This window comes from Girardinichthys multiradiatus, chromosome Y, assembly GCF_021462225.1.
Source record: "Girardinichthys multiradiatus isolate DD_20200921_A chromosome Y, DD_fGirMul_XY1, whole genome shotgun sequence".
Lineage (NCBI taxonomy): Eukaryota > Metazoa > Chordata > Actinopteri > Cyprinodontiformes > Goodeidae > Girardinichthys > Girardinichthys multiradiatus.
In genome coordinates, this window is record NC_061818.1 from 26063178 (window position 1) to 26083559 (window position 20382).

Sequence of the window (20382 nt, forward strand, 5' to 3'; positions counted from 1 at the left end):
CAAAAAAAAAAAAAAAGAAAGCATTTATTTTTCTCTCCAGATGTGCAAATCCAGTGGAGACATACCCTAAAAGATTTGCAGATGTTTTTTTGTTTTATTTAAAGGTGGTTCCTCAAAGTATTGACTCAAGGGGTCACTACTGAAAACAAAGGATGCCACAGAGTTTTTTTTTGTAAAAAAACATTAATAATCATGTATCATTTTCCTTCCACATTGATGCACAACATTGTGTTGATCTGTCTAATAAATTCCCAATAAAATACTCTGAAGTATGGTCAATAAAACCTTCTGTTTCAAAGCTCTAGAAACAGTTTTTAATCCAAAATCCAGATTAGATTATTGAGCGTTGTCTTTCTTTTTAATGTATTTGAAAACCTTCCACAAAAACAGCACACTGTTATTTGATTCGAGAAAGATATTTATTAATGGCAGAGTAATTTGGAAAACTTGCTAATTCTTCAAGAGAAAAACATAGAAATATAATTAAATGCATGTTTTTGTCATGCTAAAAGCAAGATAATGGTGTGATTGATGTTCTGTTGTAATGAAATTAAAGAAAGACTTTGTCTATACAATTTGAATAGCTGTTTGCATTAGTGTGTGATCACTCAATGTAGGCTAAATGACTAATGTATATGGGTAGGTGAATGTGCCTCAGTGTATTTGAATGCCTGCACAGTTGGGCCATTGTCTCCCACTCCCTGGTAGGGAACAGATGACTAATCCCAGTGTCTGTCCTTACACCAGGAATTTGAAAACACAGAGGGAAAAGAGTACCAGGCAGACCTCTCTGCTCTGGCCTCGCCTTCCTCCCAGAACGGGACCGAGGTTTACATCCTTCCTCTCACTGAGGTCTCCCTGCCCGTCTCCAAACAGCCCGGAAGATCAAGTAAGAATTAACAACAAATTCTCAACATTTCTTTCTCTAAAAGTGATGACAAGTTTTTATTTAAGCCTTCTTGACATTCATTACTTCGCGAAAGTTAGAACAGTGCACAATGCCTTCATGAAAAGTTAGAACTTTACATACACTAAATATCTATATATAATCCGGAAAGTCTAGATGATATTGCAGTGGCTTTGTAAGTTTCTGGTAGGTTAATTTATTAAATTTTAATATACACTGTCAATATGGATATATTTAAAAATCCGAAAACATTCAAGAAGTAAAATATGGCCGTCGCCAATTGGGCTCATCCTTCTGTAAAATTTTAAGATGTGTGAAGGTGTTACATTCATCTGCTCCAACAGGAATAAACTAGGATTATTTGATTGATTGAATTTATTTGGTGACAGGACAGATAAGAACATTAGTGCTTCATGACAATGATCATGTATCAAAACAATTAGGCACAAGAAAGCCAAAAACTTGTTTCCATTGTGGTCCTCCAGCCACCTCAGCCTAATAGGAAATTTGTGGGCAGAGCCGAAAAGGTTTTGTGCCAGCCAAGTGTCCTACAACCTGACTCAGCTGAACCAGTCCTGTTAGGAGAAATAGGCCAAAATTCCAGCAAACTATCCTTAGAAGCTTGTGAAAGGATAACCAAAGTATTTGACACAGTCATACAGTTGAAAAGGCAATTCTACCAAATATTAGAAAAAATGTTTGTTAACTCCTGTCTTTGAAGAAAGCCTAACAGAGTTGCATTATTCTGGCATTTAGCAAATTTAAATTATTAAGTCATTGTCTTACCCAAAATAAAAGGAAAGGCTTAGTCTGCTATAATGCTTAAAATTAACTCAAATTTTCATTATTATTATTATTATTATTATTATTATTATTATTATAATACTTTTGCCTTGCAGCAAGAAGGTCCTGGATTCGACTCCCGGCCGGGCGTCTTTCTGCATGGAGTTTGCATGTGCGTGCATGGTTGTTTGTCTTGTATGTCTCTGTGTTGCCCTGCGATGGATTGGCAACCTGTCCAGGGTGTACCCTGCCTCTCGCCCATAGACTGTTGGAGATAGGCACCAGCTCCCCTGTTACCCACTATGGAATAAGCAGTATACAAGATGAATAAATGTATGAATGACTTATTATTATTATTATTATTAATCAATAGACTAGTTAAACTATCAATGAATGCACTGACCCACTGCCGGGGTAAACATTTCTATCTTATCGGTTTGCACATACGAAAAACTTTTATCCACACCATTTGTTATGTATTGTTTTTGCCTCACATTCATATTTTAGGCTTTTCTATTTCATCTGTTTGTATTTCATCAGTTCATCCTATCTCATGTTGATTTGTGCATGTTCATTTATGTGTCAGGATGTGGCACAACCTCAATCTGTCTCGCCCCTGCATGACTCACCAGCTGTCTGCGCTGCGCTGGGTTCAGTCTGAAAGGAAGGTTTTAGCTGCTGGTCTTTGGCATCCCAGGATAAGAGCACCAGCAGTGATTGGACAAGACAGCCTCGGGCTCGCAGCCAATCGGCAGCCTTGCCTCTGTCCCTCGTAGCGACGGCTGTGTGATTGATGCAGGTGTTGCAGGGTGAGGAATGAACAAGTGGCAAGAGATTGTGAAAGGGAGATTGTTTCTGCCTAAGAATAAGAAGAATGGTGGTGATCAGGCAAAGACTCTTTGAGGATTTCATACAAAGGGAAATCTATATCATGTATATATGTAAAGTGAACATGACACTAGTTTAGTTAGCCACACATAAATTATATTAAAAAAAACAAAAACAGACTAGCAATATCCAGGCATGATTCACATTAGCAATAACAGCATACATAATAAATGAATAATTAGCGTAACTGCTACTAGAAGAAAACTGTTTGTTGCGTAACTGGTACATAAACCATGAAAGCTGCTTGTTGTGTGAAGCAAAGATCAATTATACACACTGTAATCCTGGATACAAAACTTAATTTTTGCCATTGGTCTGACATCCCTGCTTTTTAACTTTTCGCTTTTATCTTTTATTCAAGAGGTCAAATTATGCTCTTCTACAGATGCTTCAGTTTGTGTGTGTGTGTGTGTGTGTGTGTGTGTGTGTGTGTGTGTGTGTGTGTGTGTGTGTGTGTGTGTGTGTGTGTCTGTGTGTGTGTGTGTGTGTGTGTGTGTGAGAGTTTGTTTCATTCCACCATCCCACGGATCTTATAAGGCTCTGGATTGTACCAATTCTTTTAGAATCTTATGAGTAGTGCAGGAATGCACAATTATGCTTGAATTTACGGAGTTAGGAACATTACAGCATCCTTTATTATTTACTCTCTAACTCTTTATGGAGGAAAATTAATCAGTGAGCTGTAGTGGTTGTGAAGTGAAGTGTCTGTTATCACTGTGACCACCTCCGTCCAGTGTTCCACCAGAGAATGGGCCTTATGTATATGTGTGTGTCTGCCTAGTGGACTAAGTACCAGGAGATCCAGCGAAAGTGTGTGAGTGAGCGAATCGAACAATAGCCCTACTTTGAATTGACTGGCTAGTGGGGGAGCGTAAGGATGGGCTAAAACGTCCATGGAACGCATCAGCGGAGGACTGGCATTGTGGGGTGAATACAGTGAGGAGTCTGTGACAGAATGAAGAGAGACAGGGAAAAGTTGTGGCATGCAACAGGGCCTAAGAGCAAGGGTAGAGGGCGGGGGGCTGAGATAGGGGTGGTGAATGTGTATGACAGATCTTTTTTGCATTGGACAGAGCACTGTTTGTTTCATCTTTGGTTGAGGAATGCTGCTGTCCAGGGTGATAGGGGGGCATTATGTGGACCATATGTCATTACTGGGTGACTTGAAGCTGCTAACAGAGCTTCTGCGTCAGACTGCATACAACCAACATGTGTGACGGTCACTTTGGGCTCTATGCATGTCCAGAAAATCTGCGTCCTGGGCGGAAGGAACCACTGAACCAAATTGGTTAGTTTTTCCTTCCGTTTACTGTATATTCAGTATAGTCTGTGTAGGAATCAAGGATTTTAGTATTTGCACAACAGCTGGAAAGCCCTAGAGGGGGACAGCGTGTGTATGTCCCAGTTGTCAGGATGAGCTCGCTGCAGATGGGGAGAGGCAGTTTGGTGAGCTTGTTCAGCTGTTGGAGGGCTCGGTGGGTTAAATCCTGCCAAGGCTGTCTCACACACACTGTGACCATTGGGCTCTTTTTCAAATACACACAACGAGGGCTGAGATGCCGGGGGCAGGAGCCGGGGCCTCTGGCTCTTGGTTCTCACACTCTGAAGCGGTGCACCATCTCAGCTGGGGTCACGGACTCAGACCCCGTCACGGTACTAAGAGTGGCCAGCCACTTCGCCTTGCTGTCATTATCATCTCAGAACTCACAACATCTGTTTCCTGAATCATGAGAATTCAAGGAGGTAATGCATCGATCAAAAATGATGTGATTTTGCAAATTGGGACTCCTTTGTGGTGATTTTACCTAAGATGCTTGGATGTTGAATTTATTTTTGTGCAGATAAGCATTTTTGCAATTGCTGAATTTTGTTTAGGATATAGTAAAATCCTTGCATGGCTCTCGAGGATTGTTGTTCCCTTTTTTATTATATATTTGAAGTGACTCATTTACTTCAAATTTGTGGATGTTTTTTTTTAGAAAACCTGTTTTTTTCTTAGCAATCGTTCAGCTTTTGCAATCTACAATTCCTTCCAGTCTTATAGCAGTTTTGTGATCTTTTATTATCATATTTTTTCAGTACAGCTGCTGAAATCATCTGACATTGGCCGCCATAGCCTGCTGTATCTAAAAGAGATTGGACATGGCTGGTTTGGAAAGGTAGCGTGTTTCTCTGTTTCTTGCTTTTAACAAACTTTTATGCACACTCAAGATATATTGATTCCCTTGTTGCTAATGAATTGCTGTAACATCTGTAGTATCCTTACTATATTTGATCCTTGTTACTCTTTAGAATGTGAGGGTAAAGTGATGAGGATCTGAAGGCCGAGGAAAATATTTGGCACTTATGTCAGGGTGTCAGTTCTGTGGGAGAGAAGCAGAAATTCACAGTTACAATGGATTCATTACAATTTAACACATGAAACTGCAGCACTTTGAGTTCTCCTCATGCCACTCCCTTTTTCCACTCTAAAGTTTGCAGCTTTATATTGATGATGCTTCTACTTAATGCCATCATCCCCAGTCTTGCCCTGAAAAAGCGTGGCTTTCTTGTTTTTTTCTTTCCATAATCCCATAGGTTCTATTAGGGGAGGTCACTGCAGGCGTCAGCACCACCCAGGTGGTGGTGAAAGAGCTGAATGCCAGTGCAAGCGTTCAGGATCAGTTTCAATTCCTGGAGGAGGCCCAGCCATATCGGTCCGTACCACAAACATAAAATCTTACCAAAGTGACCAACTTCTGTTTCATGTTATTTACTCTATGTATGTATGCTATTTAAATGTTTGTTGCTCTTGCAGAACCCTTCAGCATCCTGCACTCCTGCAATGCCTGGCACAGTGTTCAGAGGTCACTCCTTACCTGATAGTTATGGAGTTTTGTCCTCTGGTATGAAAACAATTTAAAATAAATAGTTGTTTGCTACTTCATAAATACCTTCTTATTTTAATACTTGGCTCTGCATTGCTTCTAGTCATGTACAAGTAGAACACCTAAAACCCTCATTTCCTGTTTTTTCTTCCTCTCAGGGAGATGTTAAGAATTACCTCGGCAGCTGTCGGGCTACTGATTCGGACACTCCAGACGCCTTGATTCTCCAGAGAATGGCTTGTGACTTCGCTTCAGGGCTTCTCCATCTTCACAAATACAATTTTATCCACAGGTACATAGCAATGGTTTCAGTCTCTTTACTGCACTATATGAGCAGCATCAACTTGAAGGTTTTGTGTGCCCCCTTTTGGTCTCTTCCTGCAACAACATCCTGGTGCTGCCTGAGTACTTGACACAAGCTCCAGCATCAGTGATTTTGTTGCCGGGGGCAAGCCACTCTTCGCTCCCATGACGGCTATGCTCAGAAGCTCAACATTTAAAGGAGGTCAGATTAGAAATGTTTTCTCACTCATAGAGCCAGGTGTAAGAAAGCAGTAGATTCATATAAACAGTTTTTATCCACACTAGGTGCATTTTTAAAAAAAAGTTAATCTCAGAATTTTTTTGGCACAACAGTGACGTGGCCCTGCGAAACTGCCTTCTTACTTCAGAAATGTCTGTTAAGATCGGTGACTATGGGCTGTCTCACAGTCGATATAAGGTCAGCCCTTTGATAAAAAGTACTTTTTTCTTTCACTTTTAATTCTCCTAGTGACAAAACCCTTGATTTGTGTTTTATTCATGTAGGAGGACTATTTCATAACACAAGACCAGCTTTGGGTGCCTCTGCGCTGGATCGCACCAGAACTCATAGATGAAGTCCACGGAAACCTGCTGGTTGTTGATCAAACCAAAAGCAGTAACATCTGGTAAGGAATCTGAAAAAAGACAGAAACAAATCTGTGACAGATATAACTGTCTTAGGCCTATCCAACACCCTTAGTTTTATTTTTTGCTTCTACTATTCTTTGTTTAATTGTAACCTAACAGTTTTGACCTAACCTGCAATTAAGCTTAAGGTGAAATGACTTTTTCACATATGGTCATACTGGTTAGGATAGCTCCCTTAATAAATAAAATCATAATTTTGTTGTACTTACTAAGGTTTTATTTTTTGTAATTCTTCTGGCAATATTAAACATGCAATTGTGAGAAAAAAAGCAAAAACAAGTGAAATGTATTACGAGGCAAATACTCTTCAGTGGCACTGCATTGCTATTGATTATGTCCTTTGTAAAAAACAAATGTTTCATTTTGTAGTATCTAGCATATTTAATTCTATCTCCCCTCTCTCCAGGTCTGTGGGTGTGACTTTATGGGAGCTGTTTGAGCTAGGAAACCAGCCGTACAGACATTACTCTGACAGGCAAGTGTTGACATATGCTGTGAAGGAGCAGCAACTTAAACTACCCAAACCCCAGCTGCGGTTCCCCCTGGATGACCGTTGGTGAGACATGCTTGCATATTTACCCACTTATGGAAATACAAAGTTGATCCTCAGACATGTCATGACATTACTAAGCTGGATTCCTATCTGACAAGTTATTTTAAAAATAGCCAATGTTTTGTTGCATCCGACCATTGTAGTTAGATTTTTCATTGCAATTGAGAAAAGCTGTTTTCTTTATGGCCCCCTTGGCATAATGCAGAGTTAAATCGCCACATCAATCTTTTTCTGAAAAACAGCTCAACATTGTTTATACCTGTTATTTTGAATTTTTGTTGTTCAATGAGAAAAGTGCGTGGCACCAACACTGACACACAAAGAGAATCTTTTACCTGAGTCAGCAACCATACTGCACCCCCTTTATATACGCTGTAAGTTATTGGCTAGAGCTGTAAATAAATGCCAGGTGTAGCTGTAAAGTGCTGACCTCCAAAGTTATCTTTAAATTGCTTTGTTGTTTATCTCTCAATTTTTTTTTACCTTCTCCTCCTCATTTAGAATACCATTAATAGTGTCAAAGTTGGTAAAAATGTACAACATTTTTGTAACTTTTCAGGTATGAAGTTATGCAGTTCTGCTGGCTGCAGCCTGAGCTCAGGCCCAGCAGTGAGGAGGTGCACCTTCTGATCACATACCTATGTGCCAAAGGATCGAGTGAAGCTGAGGAAGACTTTGAGCAACGATGGAATGCCTTGAAACCCAATTTGCTTGGCAGCACATCACACACAGCTGCATCCACAACCCTGGTCCTCACTCCCACCCCTGATGACATTCCCAGTGCAGACCAAACCCAGGCAGTGGAGCTGGCCTCCTCTGCCTCGTCCTCCTTCCCTCTCTTGGAGCACTTCTCTGACAGCTTTCACTCTGACACAGGGGATGACCTCCTAACCGTCACCGAGACAAGCCATGGCCTCAACTTTGAATACAAGTGGGAGCCGGCCCGAGCTGAACAGCCCTACTGCTCCTCCTCTACAAGTGGGCATCTGGGCCAGGAGAACCCACACTACCAGGATATTTATTATTCTAACACAGGAAGTACCTCAGTGGGCTGCAAGACTGACAGTCTGACATCAAGCAGGTCCCCATCCTATTATAAATCAGAACACACCAGTGTTGTCCCAGTGCTGAGTGCCCACAGCCCCTCTATTAGTAGTGAGTACTACATTCAACCTGTCCAGCACAACATCAAGTTTGATGATTGTATTGGGGACTACTGTACAGAACTGGAATCTTCTAACAGAAGGTTGTCCTCTGAGAATCAAGCTAGTTCTTACTGGTCCACCAACGACAACATTAAAGCAGATGATTCAAGTCCTACCATTCAACTACACACACATCCACTGCTGAGCCCTTCATCTAACGAAGGTCCAGTAAAGTCAGGTTGTTCTTATAATTCACTTCCGTCTTATAGCAGTAATGCAAACTACTGTGACAAATCACTGCCACCCAAGATACAGAAGCAACCCACTCCCTCTACCCTGGAAAAGTCACCAGAGATTCAAATAAACCATCTTCATACAGACAGTCTGTTAGAAAACCCATGCAGTTTATCACAGGCTATCAGCAGCCCCAGTTTAGGATTCTGCGATCCTTACCTTGAACCACACACAGGTCAAAGCACAGTGAAGGAAAGCTGCCATAATATGTTGGGACCCCTCAGAATCACACTACACATTGTAAACCACGTTGACATAGATGTAGGAGAGGATGATGACCTACAGTTGAGTCGGCGGAAAAGTAGAGTAGTTGAGGATAAAACCAACTGGATCTCAAACCGTTCAGCAAACAACAACAGCTTTGACAGCAGACACACGGGCGGTGGAAATGACAGTTGTGTGACTCTTCGATCAGATGCAACAGATACATGGGTTTTAACCAAGGCCACCACGAGAACCTTCCAAAGCTTCAAGCCTTGTGGCACCTTGGGGGGCAGTGAGGAAGGCCCTGAATGGCGTGCATCTTGCATGTCTGTTGGTTTAGACTCGTACATTCAGATATGCCACAAAGAGTCGGCTCAAGAGAAGCCTGCAAGTTTGGATTTCTTTCAAAGCAACAGTGCTCTTACCAACTCGAACAAGAATAGCAGTAGTACAGAGGGAGGAAAAATGGAACCTCAGACTGATCAAACAGGAACCTTGTCTGATATGCAGAGATGCAACATATGGGAAGGAGTTTCAGATGGAACATCTGTGGGTCTGAGTGGCCTCAGGCTGAATTATGCAGAGACATCCAAAACCAGCAGAAACCAGCAATGTGCAGTAGACGTTAGGGACTCCAGACCCTGCCTGGTTGAACTTGGTGACTACAGTGAGGATGAGGAAGATGACATAACTGATATTACATCAGGAATCTTTGCTGACTTCAACCTTGACCTTAATGAGGTTGAGGAGGAAGACATCAGCCCAAAAAAGATTTTGGAGGGGAATTCAGACGCTTTGGGTGCCATTAATGTACTTTCATCAGTGGCAAGCTCCTGTGAACAGGCCTTCAGCTCTGATCCCTATAACACCCCCATCCTGCCCAAATCTCTGGATAGTGGCTATGACACAGAAAACAATGAATCTCCAGAGTTTATGTTCAAAGAGCTTGGAGATCCACTGGGTGGTGAAAGTTGCCCTGGGTTGGGTGGGGAATCTGAAATTGCTCTGCATGTTGGTTTAGCGCAGGGTGTCTGCACTTCAACAATCACATCAGAGCTACATGTAAAGAGCCTTGTTGATAACAATCCCTACAGGGACTCTGCTTATTTCTCTGACTATGATGTAGAAAGTGAAAGGAGTCCCAAAGAGGAAGGCAGGGGTTTCTTTGCAGAACCTGTGAAGCGTCATAGCCCTGACAATGCTTTAAGCTCTGCAGGAGAACATATTCTTGAAAATAATCTAAACTGCGAGAGGAATTTAACAAATCTGAGACATCTCAAAAATTGCGTTTTGGCAAATCTCTCAGAGGCCAACTCACATTTAGCCCACAATATCCAAACCCCTGAGTTCTCCATGCTGTCACCATTTCCTCAACAGATGGGTGGGTGCCTCACCAAAGAAGCTGCTCCTGCTGATGATGATATGGGGTTGGATACGGAGCATTCAGGGGATGAGCCTGCATCTGAACTCAATTCCTTGAATGGGTCAGAGCCCTCCTCCTCTGTCCTGGAAGCCTCTGCAAACCATGAAGAGGGTAGCAGAGGAGCAGAAGGCTGCTCCTCTGTCCATTCAACAGTGTCTGGTTGCTCAATCACCGAATGCAGAGATAAACCTTGTGAAGAAAATGAAAATGTGCAGGAATCTTCAGAGGAGGAAAATGTGCCTGAACAGTCTCATGTCAGTGGGGAGAAAGAGCACCGAAGAGAGGGTGGGAAAATTAACGAGGAGGATTTCGAGGACATTGATGCAGAGGAATGCGACAACTTATGTGAGGAATCTAACGGTCCTCAGGATCTTTCCACCTCCTCATCATTGTTGGAGCTTTGTGGAGAAGACGTAAGAGCTCCACTGGAAGAAGCTGAGGATGAAGATGACTCTGATGAAAGTGAGTCTGATGAAGAACTGAGAACATACAACATCCAAGATGAAGAGAGCGAGGGGAGTGAAGAGGATTTTAGCACAGTGCTGGTGGTCGTGAGTGACTGCAGCAGGGCGAGACACCTCCGCAGCCTCCTCAAGATGCCCACGCTGCTTACCCAATCCTTCTGCGAGGAGTTGGAGAGGAAGAAAAAAGCAGTATCGTTTTTTGACGATGTCACAGTGTTTCTTTTTGACCAGGTATGACACTTTAATGGATCAAAGTTACACCATGTTGTCTTAATTGATATTATTGTTTAAACACTGTATTTTCCAGGAGAGCCCCACAGGAGAACTGGCAGACTGTTCGTTTTCTACTGAAGGAGAGCCAATTGAACAGGAAACATCAAACTTAGATCTTGAAGCTCAATCCGATGATGCTCAGTGTTTCGCTAAGGAAACAGATGAAAACAACTTAGCACAGGGTAAGCACACATAACAGTGTTACGCTGGTTTATTTATTCATTCCAAATGTTTAGCATTATTTATTAGAAGGAAGAGCGTAAAGGCAAATTTTCGATCTCCAGTTTTTGTAAGGCTCTGATTGGCATTACCAATTTCTCTATATATAGAACTCCCTGTAAAGATGAAAAAGTATTAAAAATATATCTTACTATTTTTCCTACTATGAATGGTCTTGCTATTTAGAATAGTTTAGAATAGTCCTTTATTTGTTCCTCAATGTAGAGATTCATTGTACTAGCACCAAAGTGACTGGCAAATGGAAAACACACAAATACACCCAAAAATGGGTTTGCAGGAGCAGACAGGGTTATTTAGTTCAAATCAATGAAAAAATGATTAGGTAGCTGCAATTTTCTATGACACACAGTTGCTGAAAGTCAAAGGGTTAAACAGAGCAACTTTGCTGAGGTGCTTACCGCAATTTGCCTTTTCGCCAGTCCAACAAAAAGACCCAAAGATGTATAGGCATAGCCTTCCTGTAGCACAAACCTCTTTTTGGAAATGTAAGCACATACTGACCAGCAGCAGCAGCCTGGCTTCTTCAGTAATGACTTCCACACTGAAGATTGCCATTAGTGTGACCTGCTGGCGCTCAGCCTCGGTGTATTCAATGATTAGAAAAACCTCCGGCTTTTGAGCTTATGACTTGCAGGTCACTGGTCAGGGCCACTCTAGAAATTGTCCTCTTCATGTCACCAAGAGATGTTTTTCAGTGTATCTCAAACATTTTCTTTACCATTACATAGGTGGGAATTTCGAATGGGAAGAGAAGCACTCTGTGGAGACCTTACCATCCACGCTTCACACCATCCCTGAGCCTGTGTTCTCACACACTTCTGTCACTGATACAGCTGAAGTTCCTAAACCTGTTGCAGTTCCACTTAACCGTTTCATGGTGTCTCGATTCTCCATCACGCATGTGTCCGACTCCCACGCAGGCATAGCAACAGGTCTGTAATAAACACTCACTTACACACTTAAAATGCTTGCAATATGCTGCTGTAATAAAAATCACTTGTGTCCAACAGGGAATACTGAAGATACTCCAAAACGTTGAGTCTTGCAGGGAAGACCAGAGGAGGTGGAGCCAGAAAAGCAGAATTATGATATTCAAGATGATTTTATAGAGTTTTATTTTATCTTTCTTAGTGTTTGGGACATCTGATTTTGAGACCCTTTATAAGACAGTGCCTCATATTGCGGTCGGATACTTTGATTTGCACCAACTTTCTTTTTATTTGACATAAGTGCAATAGCAGTAGGAGTGAAAATCTGATTTTAAGAACTGCAGAATGAGAATACAAATTTATATAATTTGGTTTGGGGTAAAAATTCCTGTTTCTTCAGCTCTAACATCATTTTGCTTCATGAAGCTGCTGTTCCTTTCAGCCAACAGTTTTTTTTTTTATGTTCGACAAAACATAGGAAAATAATGACAGGCTTCATAGCTGCTTCTCTCATTGGCTGCTTTGAAACTAGTTCTGGCAACTCTAAGACTGTTACAGGTTTCATTATCAAAAGGAGCAAGCAACACTAGACATTTGCTGCATAGGAAGCCATAAAACATAAAGGGGAATTTAAATTGAGATCATAACATATTAACTCTAACTAAAATTAAAAATTTACAAAAGATCAAAATGTAAATGCCAGTACCCTAATCACCATCACTAGTCACTTCGGTTTACGTTGCACTTTGTGTAGCCTTAGCTGCTCCTAACTGTCAAATACTGAAATAAAATAGCCTAAGACAAGCTATTCTGTTTTCATCCACAGTGCCAGCAGCAGGTTTGTTTACTCTCATGTACATGTCTTTTTTTTTTTTTTAAGAATAAAATCAGATGGACTGAGAGGTGTTTCCACAGAACTTCGTGTTGTCACTGTAAACATCCCAGTCATAAATGTGGAATGTCATTTGTCATGTTAATTTATCTTTTCTAAGAAAATAATAATAATAAAAAAAAACATGTCTTATATACAAATGATCTATTACATTTTTGGTGAATGCCTGAGGTGAAACCAAGACATTCAGAAAAGGACATATCTGGTATATTGTACAAATATTGTATCAACACGTAGCAGGTAGCTTGAGTAGAATCATTACTGCTGTATCAACTGTTGTATTCCCTCCCCTTTCTATCCATCTGTAGGTCCTAGTTTAAATTCCTTCCCCTCTCACTTTCCCTTTTACGTTGTGCAAGATTAAGAAACTGTTGCCAGTATTTTTGTACAAGCATTTCAAAAATGCAATTCAGGATGAGCGATTATCGAATTTGCCAAAGAGAAATTGTAAAGCCCATTGGCTTTTAAATGGCAGATGCCTTTGGAGAAGGTGAGGTTGCTCTATGCACCAGAAGTGACAATGTTGCCATTTCCATTTGTTCCTCATTCATCGCTGTTGTACCATCTACCCCCCACCCCCAGAAACTTAAATAAATCCAAGTACTTTTTCCCCTTCTTGTTTTTGTGGTATATTTAATTACCGTTACATCTGTATATTTTCGTGAAACAAACTGTGAAATGTGAGAGCTCAAAGACAGAAGTATCACAATTGTGTAAGGTTAAATTTATTTGACAAGATAATTTAAATGCATTTTCTTTACAGTGCAGATATAGTACAAACAGGGACAGACGAGAGAAATAAAGTTAAAGACAACTATGTTTAATTAAAATTTTAAACTGGACATTGAATTGTGATATAAGTATCAGTGTAAATGACCCATTTGTTAAAAACTAAAACTCCTCATGAATCAGCTTGCAATACATTGCAGCTCATTCACACAAACTAACTGTGTCCCAGATTAGTGTGCCAAGTAATACTGAAAATGAAAATTAATATAATACTGGAACTTATATCTGAATATCTACCACTCCCTCAAAGCTAAATACTAAATTAAAGACAAATTATTACGATTTTCCCCGTATTCTGTCCACTGCTGAATTAGATATTGCTAAAATTCAAATTATAAGGAAAAGCGGAGCAATTGAAAATTATTCTGGGATATTTCTGTGAAGTCGTAGCTGTGATGCACTGAACTTGCACACACATCAGAAAAACATACCAAAACATTACAACAAAAGCTGAACTATTACCATGAGTATTATGAATCAGAATAAAAAAATAAAATAAAATAAAAACTGCAAATAATTACCCTTAAACCGCTTTCATAGAACAATAAGAACAATGATTTATGTTTAGAAACCAGCAAAGACACATAGAAGGCACAGGAGATTGAAAATCTGGGTTTCCTGTATCACCAATAACAAATATAATGACCTACATGACCTAAGAATTGAAGCATAGTGACAAACTGGTCTGTGGCCCTGCTTTCAGATCACCCTCAAGTCCCACTCCTATTGAAAACATAATGCTTTAATAAAAATGTACAGTGTATAGTGTTAAAGAAATACTAATGCTGGAACAGAAGAGCAGATAAAGGGTAAACTTCCTAGCCTTACATAATCCAGAGCTGCTGTGATCTAAATAACTTAATACATTTACCATTACCATTAAATGTTTAGGCGGAGACATAACTATGGTTGAAGCCGTTGGTTTCTAAAACGTTCAAAGGAAATTTTGTATACAAGAAGAAGCCAAATGCTAAGTTATGTAAGCTGTCTGATGAGACAATCACACCTCCGGGCCCTCTTGTGGTAACAATAAAACATGCAAGTCATGGCCACCGTTTTCCTCTCGTTACAAAATGGGCACCCATCGGTGGAAAAGACGAGAAGGCAAGTTGTTAGTAGTAGATGGGTGTAGATCGATCATCAGAGAAGGAGGGCCGGAGGAAGACCTCGAGGGAACGGTCACTGCAGGGAGAGGATGGGGGAGACAGGGTACACTCAGTTACCATCAACATGATCCCAATTTTATGTATATACTCCCCCCACCCCCCAACACACATACACAAACAGCTAATGTTTAAAATTTTCAACCACACCCAACATAATTTTACTTTGATTTTTTAAGAGTGAACAGAAAAAGTTGTTTTGTGAGATCAAGCATGAAATGAGAAACCTTTCAAACACCGCTAATGAAAAACAGAAGTGAAAAAAACTTGTTGACATCACTGGTAAATAGGTGTAAAAAAACAAACAATCGAACCCTTAATTTTGGTACATTTATCAAGTGGGTAAAAAATCTAATGCTTATAAATTGTAAAAAAAAAAAAAACAAGTGGCAAAATTACAAACCTGCTGTAAATACGTGGTACAAACTCCCTTTGCTAGAGGGGCAGCACTTAGTGTAGCCTGTAACATTTTACAAGGTTGGATCATGCAGAGAGGGATCTTTAAAACCTTCCTGCTTGGTCCCCAAATGTTTTTTTTCTTTTTAGCTGGGAATTGTTGGTTGCGAGGGGCCAAGCTTCTCTGTGTCATGACCAAAAATGTTACATCTACATGACCACAACACCTTATTTATTTTTTTTTTTTATATTAAAAGGATTGACTTACCATTTGTGAATGAAAGTATACTGAGTGCCTGCAAGTGGGCACATAGTTATCAGCCTAATTAGTCAGAGAGTGGGTCAAGTTGTCAGTACCATTTTCAGTTTCAAGCACCCATTATGCTGAGGTGAGCGAACAGTCTGCATTGCGTAGCGTTAGTAAAGTACTTATTGGGTCATAGCTGCGATAATTAAGACACACTTGATACGATTCTGTGGCAGCGGCTCACATAGTCTACAATATACCTTTTTGACATGTCCAAAAACATCTGTGGCAAAATAAAGTTAAATAATTTTTTTGTTACATTCATTTTAAATGCACTAAGGTGCACTGTAAACCTAGTGATTTAGTAAAGAACAATTATTTTCTAAAGTAGTATTTTTTCCCCATGCAAATGTTTTAAAATTAAAGCTTGAATTTTTCTGTCATTTGATAAAGCGATAAATGAGTGTATTTTTAAGCTTTTTTACCCATCTTTACCAGGTGTGCCAACAAATTTGTCAGTCTGTTTGTAGGCATGCATAGTTAGTGTCTTATCTGGATGATATTGGATTATGGAAATAAAGAAAAAAGAAAGCACAACCCAAGGCCTGCTGGATTGCCAGGACCAAAAAGAAAACACCAGTGATTTTCCAGTATCCTATTCCAGCAGGCAACCAGCAAAACAGAAGAGACCAAGCATTCATAAAGAGAAGTAGGTGATAAGTTTATTAAGAGGCAATGTAGACTGGGGGACTTACGGCGGTCCTGTTCCCTCAGAACCGGAACAATTCTGGACCCAAACTGGAAGGTAAAGAGAACCTTGGGGTTTGAATGGTTCACACCTCAAATCATGCATGAGGCAACAACTTGTAAAAACAATTGTTAGTCTGATGCAAGACAAACATACTGTAAGCTGGTAATATTTCAAAGAAAAATGCAAAACAGCAGTGCAACACTTCATGCTCCACATGCCTTTTCAATTCTACACAACCTTAATGGAAACAAATTTTACCATGAATGGACCAAAATCAACTGGAAAACAAGTCCTTTCTTTACACCAAATACAACTCTCACACAAGCACAAATTCAAAATCAAGTAATGTTTGCGGGCAGGAAAAGTTTAGAACCTCACAATAGAAATACTGTACCACAACACCACCTTCACTTACCATCCTCCCACCCCCCAAATGACAGAGAGCAAGTACAGATGAAAGGAGCCGGGGGTGAAACATGCATGGACACAGCCATAACGGAATTACTCACAAAAGGTTACTTTTTTGTGTAAAAAAGCAGTAACACTGCAACAAGGAACATGCCTCTTCAGTAGCAGAGGGCAGAAAAGATTCCTCGTCAGACCAGAACCGTTTATTAATATATAGAGATGTGTTTTATTTAGAATACCTTTGTAAAAAGTCACCATACATTCAAGGTTAATTTTTATTGTCACATTTTTCTGGTTTTCCCCTCCACAGCATGCATAAGATAAACACTTCAGGTCATAGGTATGTTTATCATTGTTTCTGGAAATATTTTACAAGATCAGCGTTTATTATTGTTTTTTTTTTTTCTTTAAAAGAAAAATAACCAACACTGCACAGTCACTCAGGGAATACAATCAGAAAAAGAAAATCTGGAAAAACTGCAAAAAGCTGTGTTGATTATTAAATCACATGTTATTCACAGCTGTAATTTAAGGACAGTCGATAAAAAGCTCACTGGTACAGCTTCAGGTGGGGAAAAAAAAGATAGAATACTTTAATCTAACCAAAAAATCTGGCAGCAAGTTAGCCAGGAATGCAAAAAAAAAAAGAAAATGAAATAAATAAATAAGACTGAGGGTGTGAAGTTTAACCAAGCACACATTTATTTTAGACTGACTGTGTGTATGTGTATTTGTGTGTGTGTGTATATATATATATATATATATATATATATATATATATATATATATATATATATCAGAAGCTTTAGGAAAAGGAGCAAAGTAAGGCAAATATGATACACCCTCTGGACAAAAAGATCTTGCAATGACACAATGAGCGTTACTTAAAACAAAGCTTTTTCAGCATGTTTGTTGGGTGGGAACTCAACAGTATTAGGGCCCCCATGGTGCTTAAGAAAAGGCAATTTTCTCAGTGGCTTAAGTACAACGACATTGACGTCCTTTGGCACTTGAACAGTACATGAACATGTCTTTTAGTTTTTGACAAAATGACACAACCATGTACATGCATGAAAGACGAGCAGTTGCAAAGGCAGTCTCTTGAGAAAATAGTCTGAGATGTGCAGACTGAGATCAGAGAGTGTTCAGAGTCCATATCGCTGCATGCTGAGCAGGTAGGCCCCGCTCGGGATTTCACGCTCAATGCAATCCTCCACCCACCAGCCGCTACTGTCCACACCGACGCCAGACGAAGCAGCAGCACCCAGGACGGACAGAGGAGGAAAAGGAGGGACCCGGGGAGGAAGAGAGGACAGAAAGGAGGGATGAAACTGGCTTCTTCCATTCGGAGAAGGGGTGTGAGTGGAGGCAGAGGTGCAGACAAGTGGACAGGTGGGGAGGGGGAGAGGAAGGAAAAGATGGAGGGGGGGAGGCCCCTGTGCTATCCGGAACTGCCTGTGTCTGTCTGTATGTCTGTTCTCACACAGTCGAAATCAATTTGCCATCAGGACTGTCACTGTGGAACAAAGAGAGAAGGAAGCTTGCCAGGTCGGACACATTCAGAGAGAAATGGAGAGAGACAAGACAGGCACAAGGAGGCACGGTGGCGTTAAGAAGTGATGCAGATGGGGGTTCAGGAAATCTATTGTTTGCCCCACCTACAAAACTCCAAACACACCTGCCAAAATCACGAAGACTGGAGCTTCAATTCCTTCATCAACACCTCTAAACAGAAATCAAAATTATTCCGCAAATCAAAGTTTTGCAGTTTATGTTTGCCTCTATAAGACACAAAAAGGTGACACAAGAAAGAAGCTGCTGTTGATGAGGAAATTACTGAGTGATCTCCATAGCTGAAATGATGTAATATTAGTCTGCAAGGGTAAATACACCCAGAAGGATGATAATACTGATACAGAATAAATAAACACACATTTAGAGCAGACAGGAGTGTGAACAGCAGCTTAAACGCTTAGTGCCAAAAGGCTCAAGGCTGCCAGGCAGGAATGGCTGAGATGATGTCAGCATGAAGTCTACTGTCACAACACGTACTTTAAACACCTGTACAAATGCACATCCACCTCAGGACACTGTTCGCTCTCTTCAACACACTCTACCTGACACATATTTAAATACATGGATAAGAAGGATGTACTGACTCGCTGTCTGATTAAACAATAACAAGCACACTACAGTTTCTAACAGCTACCTAAGACAAAGGACTTGGTATGGTACTACTTGCCCAGTAGCTATTGCACTATAAACTGGTACACTCACCCTGCTAGAATATAATCAGTACATTATAAAGATTTGCAAAAAGTGACACTGGAAAGAGAAAAGAACTAAGAACAACTTAAAACAAAAAGTAATAACATTTATTGCAACTGAAATGATGTTTTTAACTAACAAATTAAAAATATTTTTCCCCAAATTTGGAGGTAGTTTACAACTGATTGTTTTTTAACAAACAAATTTATAACAAAAAAATGTTTTACGTAAAATCTTTATCTTCTGACATTTGTTAACAAAATATATAAAAAGGCCAGTTGCTTGATTTTTTTTATTTATAACAAATTAAAATTATGTTTATGTTTGAACAACTTTTTTATACAAAAATATATATAAAGAAAAGGAAAGACTGAAAAAAAAATGATTATAACTGTAATTAAATGTAGGGCTGCAACTTACGATTATTTTGCTAATCAATTAATCTAAGACTATTTTTTCGATTATTCAATTAATAATCAGATAGCACATGGTGCTTAATAGAAGATTTTGATTTTGAATGCAGAATTTGAATCAGGTGAAGCTAAAGCTATGCCACTTGAGGAGCTCTGGATAACATATTTACAGATAAAGAAGGTTTTTCCATCTTAAATGCAATATATACTGGTCCTTCTCAAAATATTAGCATATTGTGATAAAGTTCATTATTTTCCATAATGTCATGATGAAAATTTAACATTCATATATTTTAGATTCATTGCACACTAACTGAAATATTTCAGGTCTTTTATTGTCTTAATACGGATGATTTTGGCATACAGCTCATGAAAACCCAAAATTCCTATCTCACAAAATTAGCATATTTCATCTGACCAATAAAAGAAAAGTGTTTTTAATACAAAAAACGTCAACCTTCAAATAATCATGTACAGTTATGCACTCAATACTTGGTCGGGAATCCTTTTGCAGAAATGACTGCTTCAATGCGGCGTGGCATGGAGGCAATCAGCCTGTGGCACTGCTGAGGTCTTATGGAGGCCCAGGATGCTTCGATAGCGGCCTTTAGCTCATCCAGAGTGTTGGGTCTTGAGTCTCTCAACGTTCTCTTCACAATATCCCACAGATTCTCTATGGGGTTCAGGTCAGGAGAGTTGGCAGGCCAATTGAGCACAGTGATACCATGGTCAGTAAACCATTTACCAGTGGTTTTGGCACTGTGAGCAGGTGCCAGGTCGTGCTGAAAAATGAAATCTTCATCTCCATAAAGCTTTTCAGCAGATGGAAGCATGAAGTGCTCCAAAATCTCCTGATAGCTAGCTGCATTGACCCTGCCCTTGATAAAACACAGTGGACCAACACCAGCAGCTGACACGGCACCCCAGACCATCACTGACTGTGGGTACTTGACACTGGACTTCTGGCATTTTGGCATTTCCTTCTCCCCAGTCTTCCTCCAGACTCTGGCACCTTGATTTCCGAATGACATGCAGAATTTGCTTTCATCCGAAAAAAGTACTTTGGACCACCGAGCAACAATCCAGTGCTGCTTCTCTGTAGCCCAGGTCTGGGGAATGCGGCACCTGTAGCCC

The 20382-nt window shown here is 40.1% G+C and overlaps 2 protein-coding genes across 7 annotated transcripts in view; one reads left to right on the forward strand and one right to left on the reverse strand.

Moving 5' to 3' along the window:
* The window catches only part of LOC124863733 (serine/threonine-protein kinase LMTK1-like), a 34105-nt gene extending 20677 nt beyond the window's left edge, over positions 1 to 13428 (forward strand). For both annotated transcript variants that reach the window (XM_047358192.1, XM_047358193.1), the window contains 12 exons: positions 748 to 889; positions 4658 to 4737; positions 5156 to 5274; positions 5376 to 5463; positions 5604 to 5737; positions 6082 to 6166; positions 6253 to 6374; positions 6803 to 6952; positions 7509 to 10710; positions 10787 to 10934; positions 11721 to 11924; positions 12003 to 13428. In XM_047358192.1, the coding sequence (XP_047214148.1) occupies positions 748 to 889; positions 4658 to 4737; positions 5156 to 5274; positions 5376 to 5463; positions 5604 to 5737; positions 6082 to 6166; positions 6253 to 6374; positions 6803 to 6952; positions 7509 to 10710; positions 10787 to 10934; positions 11721 to 11924; positions 12003 to 12031 (4503 nt within the window). In that variant the 3' untranslated portion in view covers positions 12032 to 13428. The remainder of the gene's footprint in view (positions 1 to 747; positions 890 to 4657; positions 4738 to 5155; positions 5275 to 5375; positions 5464 to 5603; positions 5738 to 6081; positions 6167 to 6252; positions 6375 to 6802; positions 6953 to 7508; positions 10711 to 10786; positions 10935 to 11720; positions 11925 to 12002) is intronic.
* A 94-nt stretch (positions 13429 to 13522) lies between these two features.
* The window catches only part of LOC124864855 (brain-specific angiogenesis inhibitor 1-associated protein 2-like), a 77831-nt gene continuing 70971 nt past the window's right edge, over positions 13523 to 20382 (reverse strand). Inside the window, exons 14-15 of one of the 5 annotated variants that reach the window (XM_047359797.1) lie at positions 16164 to 16206; positions 13523 to 14784 (exon numbers count right to left, since the gene is read on the reverse strand). In XM_047359797.1, the coding sequence (XP_047215753.1) occupies positions 16179 to 16206 (28 nt within the window). In that variant the 3' untranslated portion in view covers positions 13523 to 14784; positions 16164 to 16178. The other 4 variants (XM_047359795.1, XM_047359794.1, XM_047359793.1 and 1 more) reach the window with 4 other exon arrangements.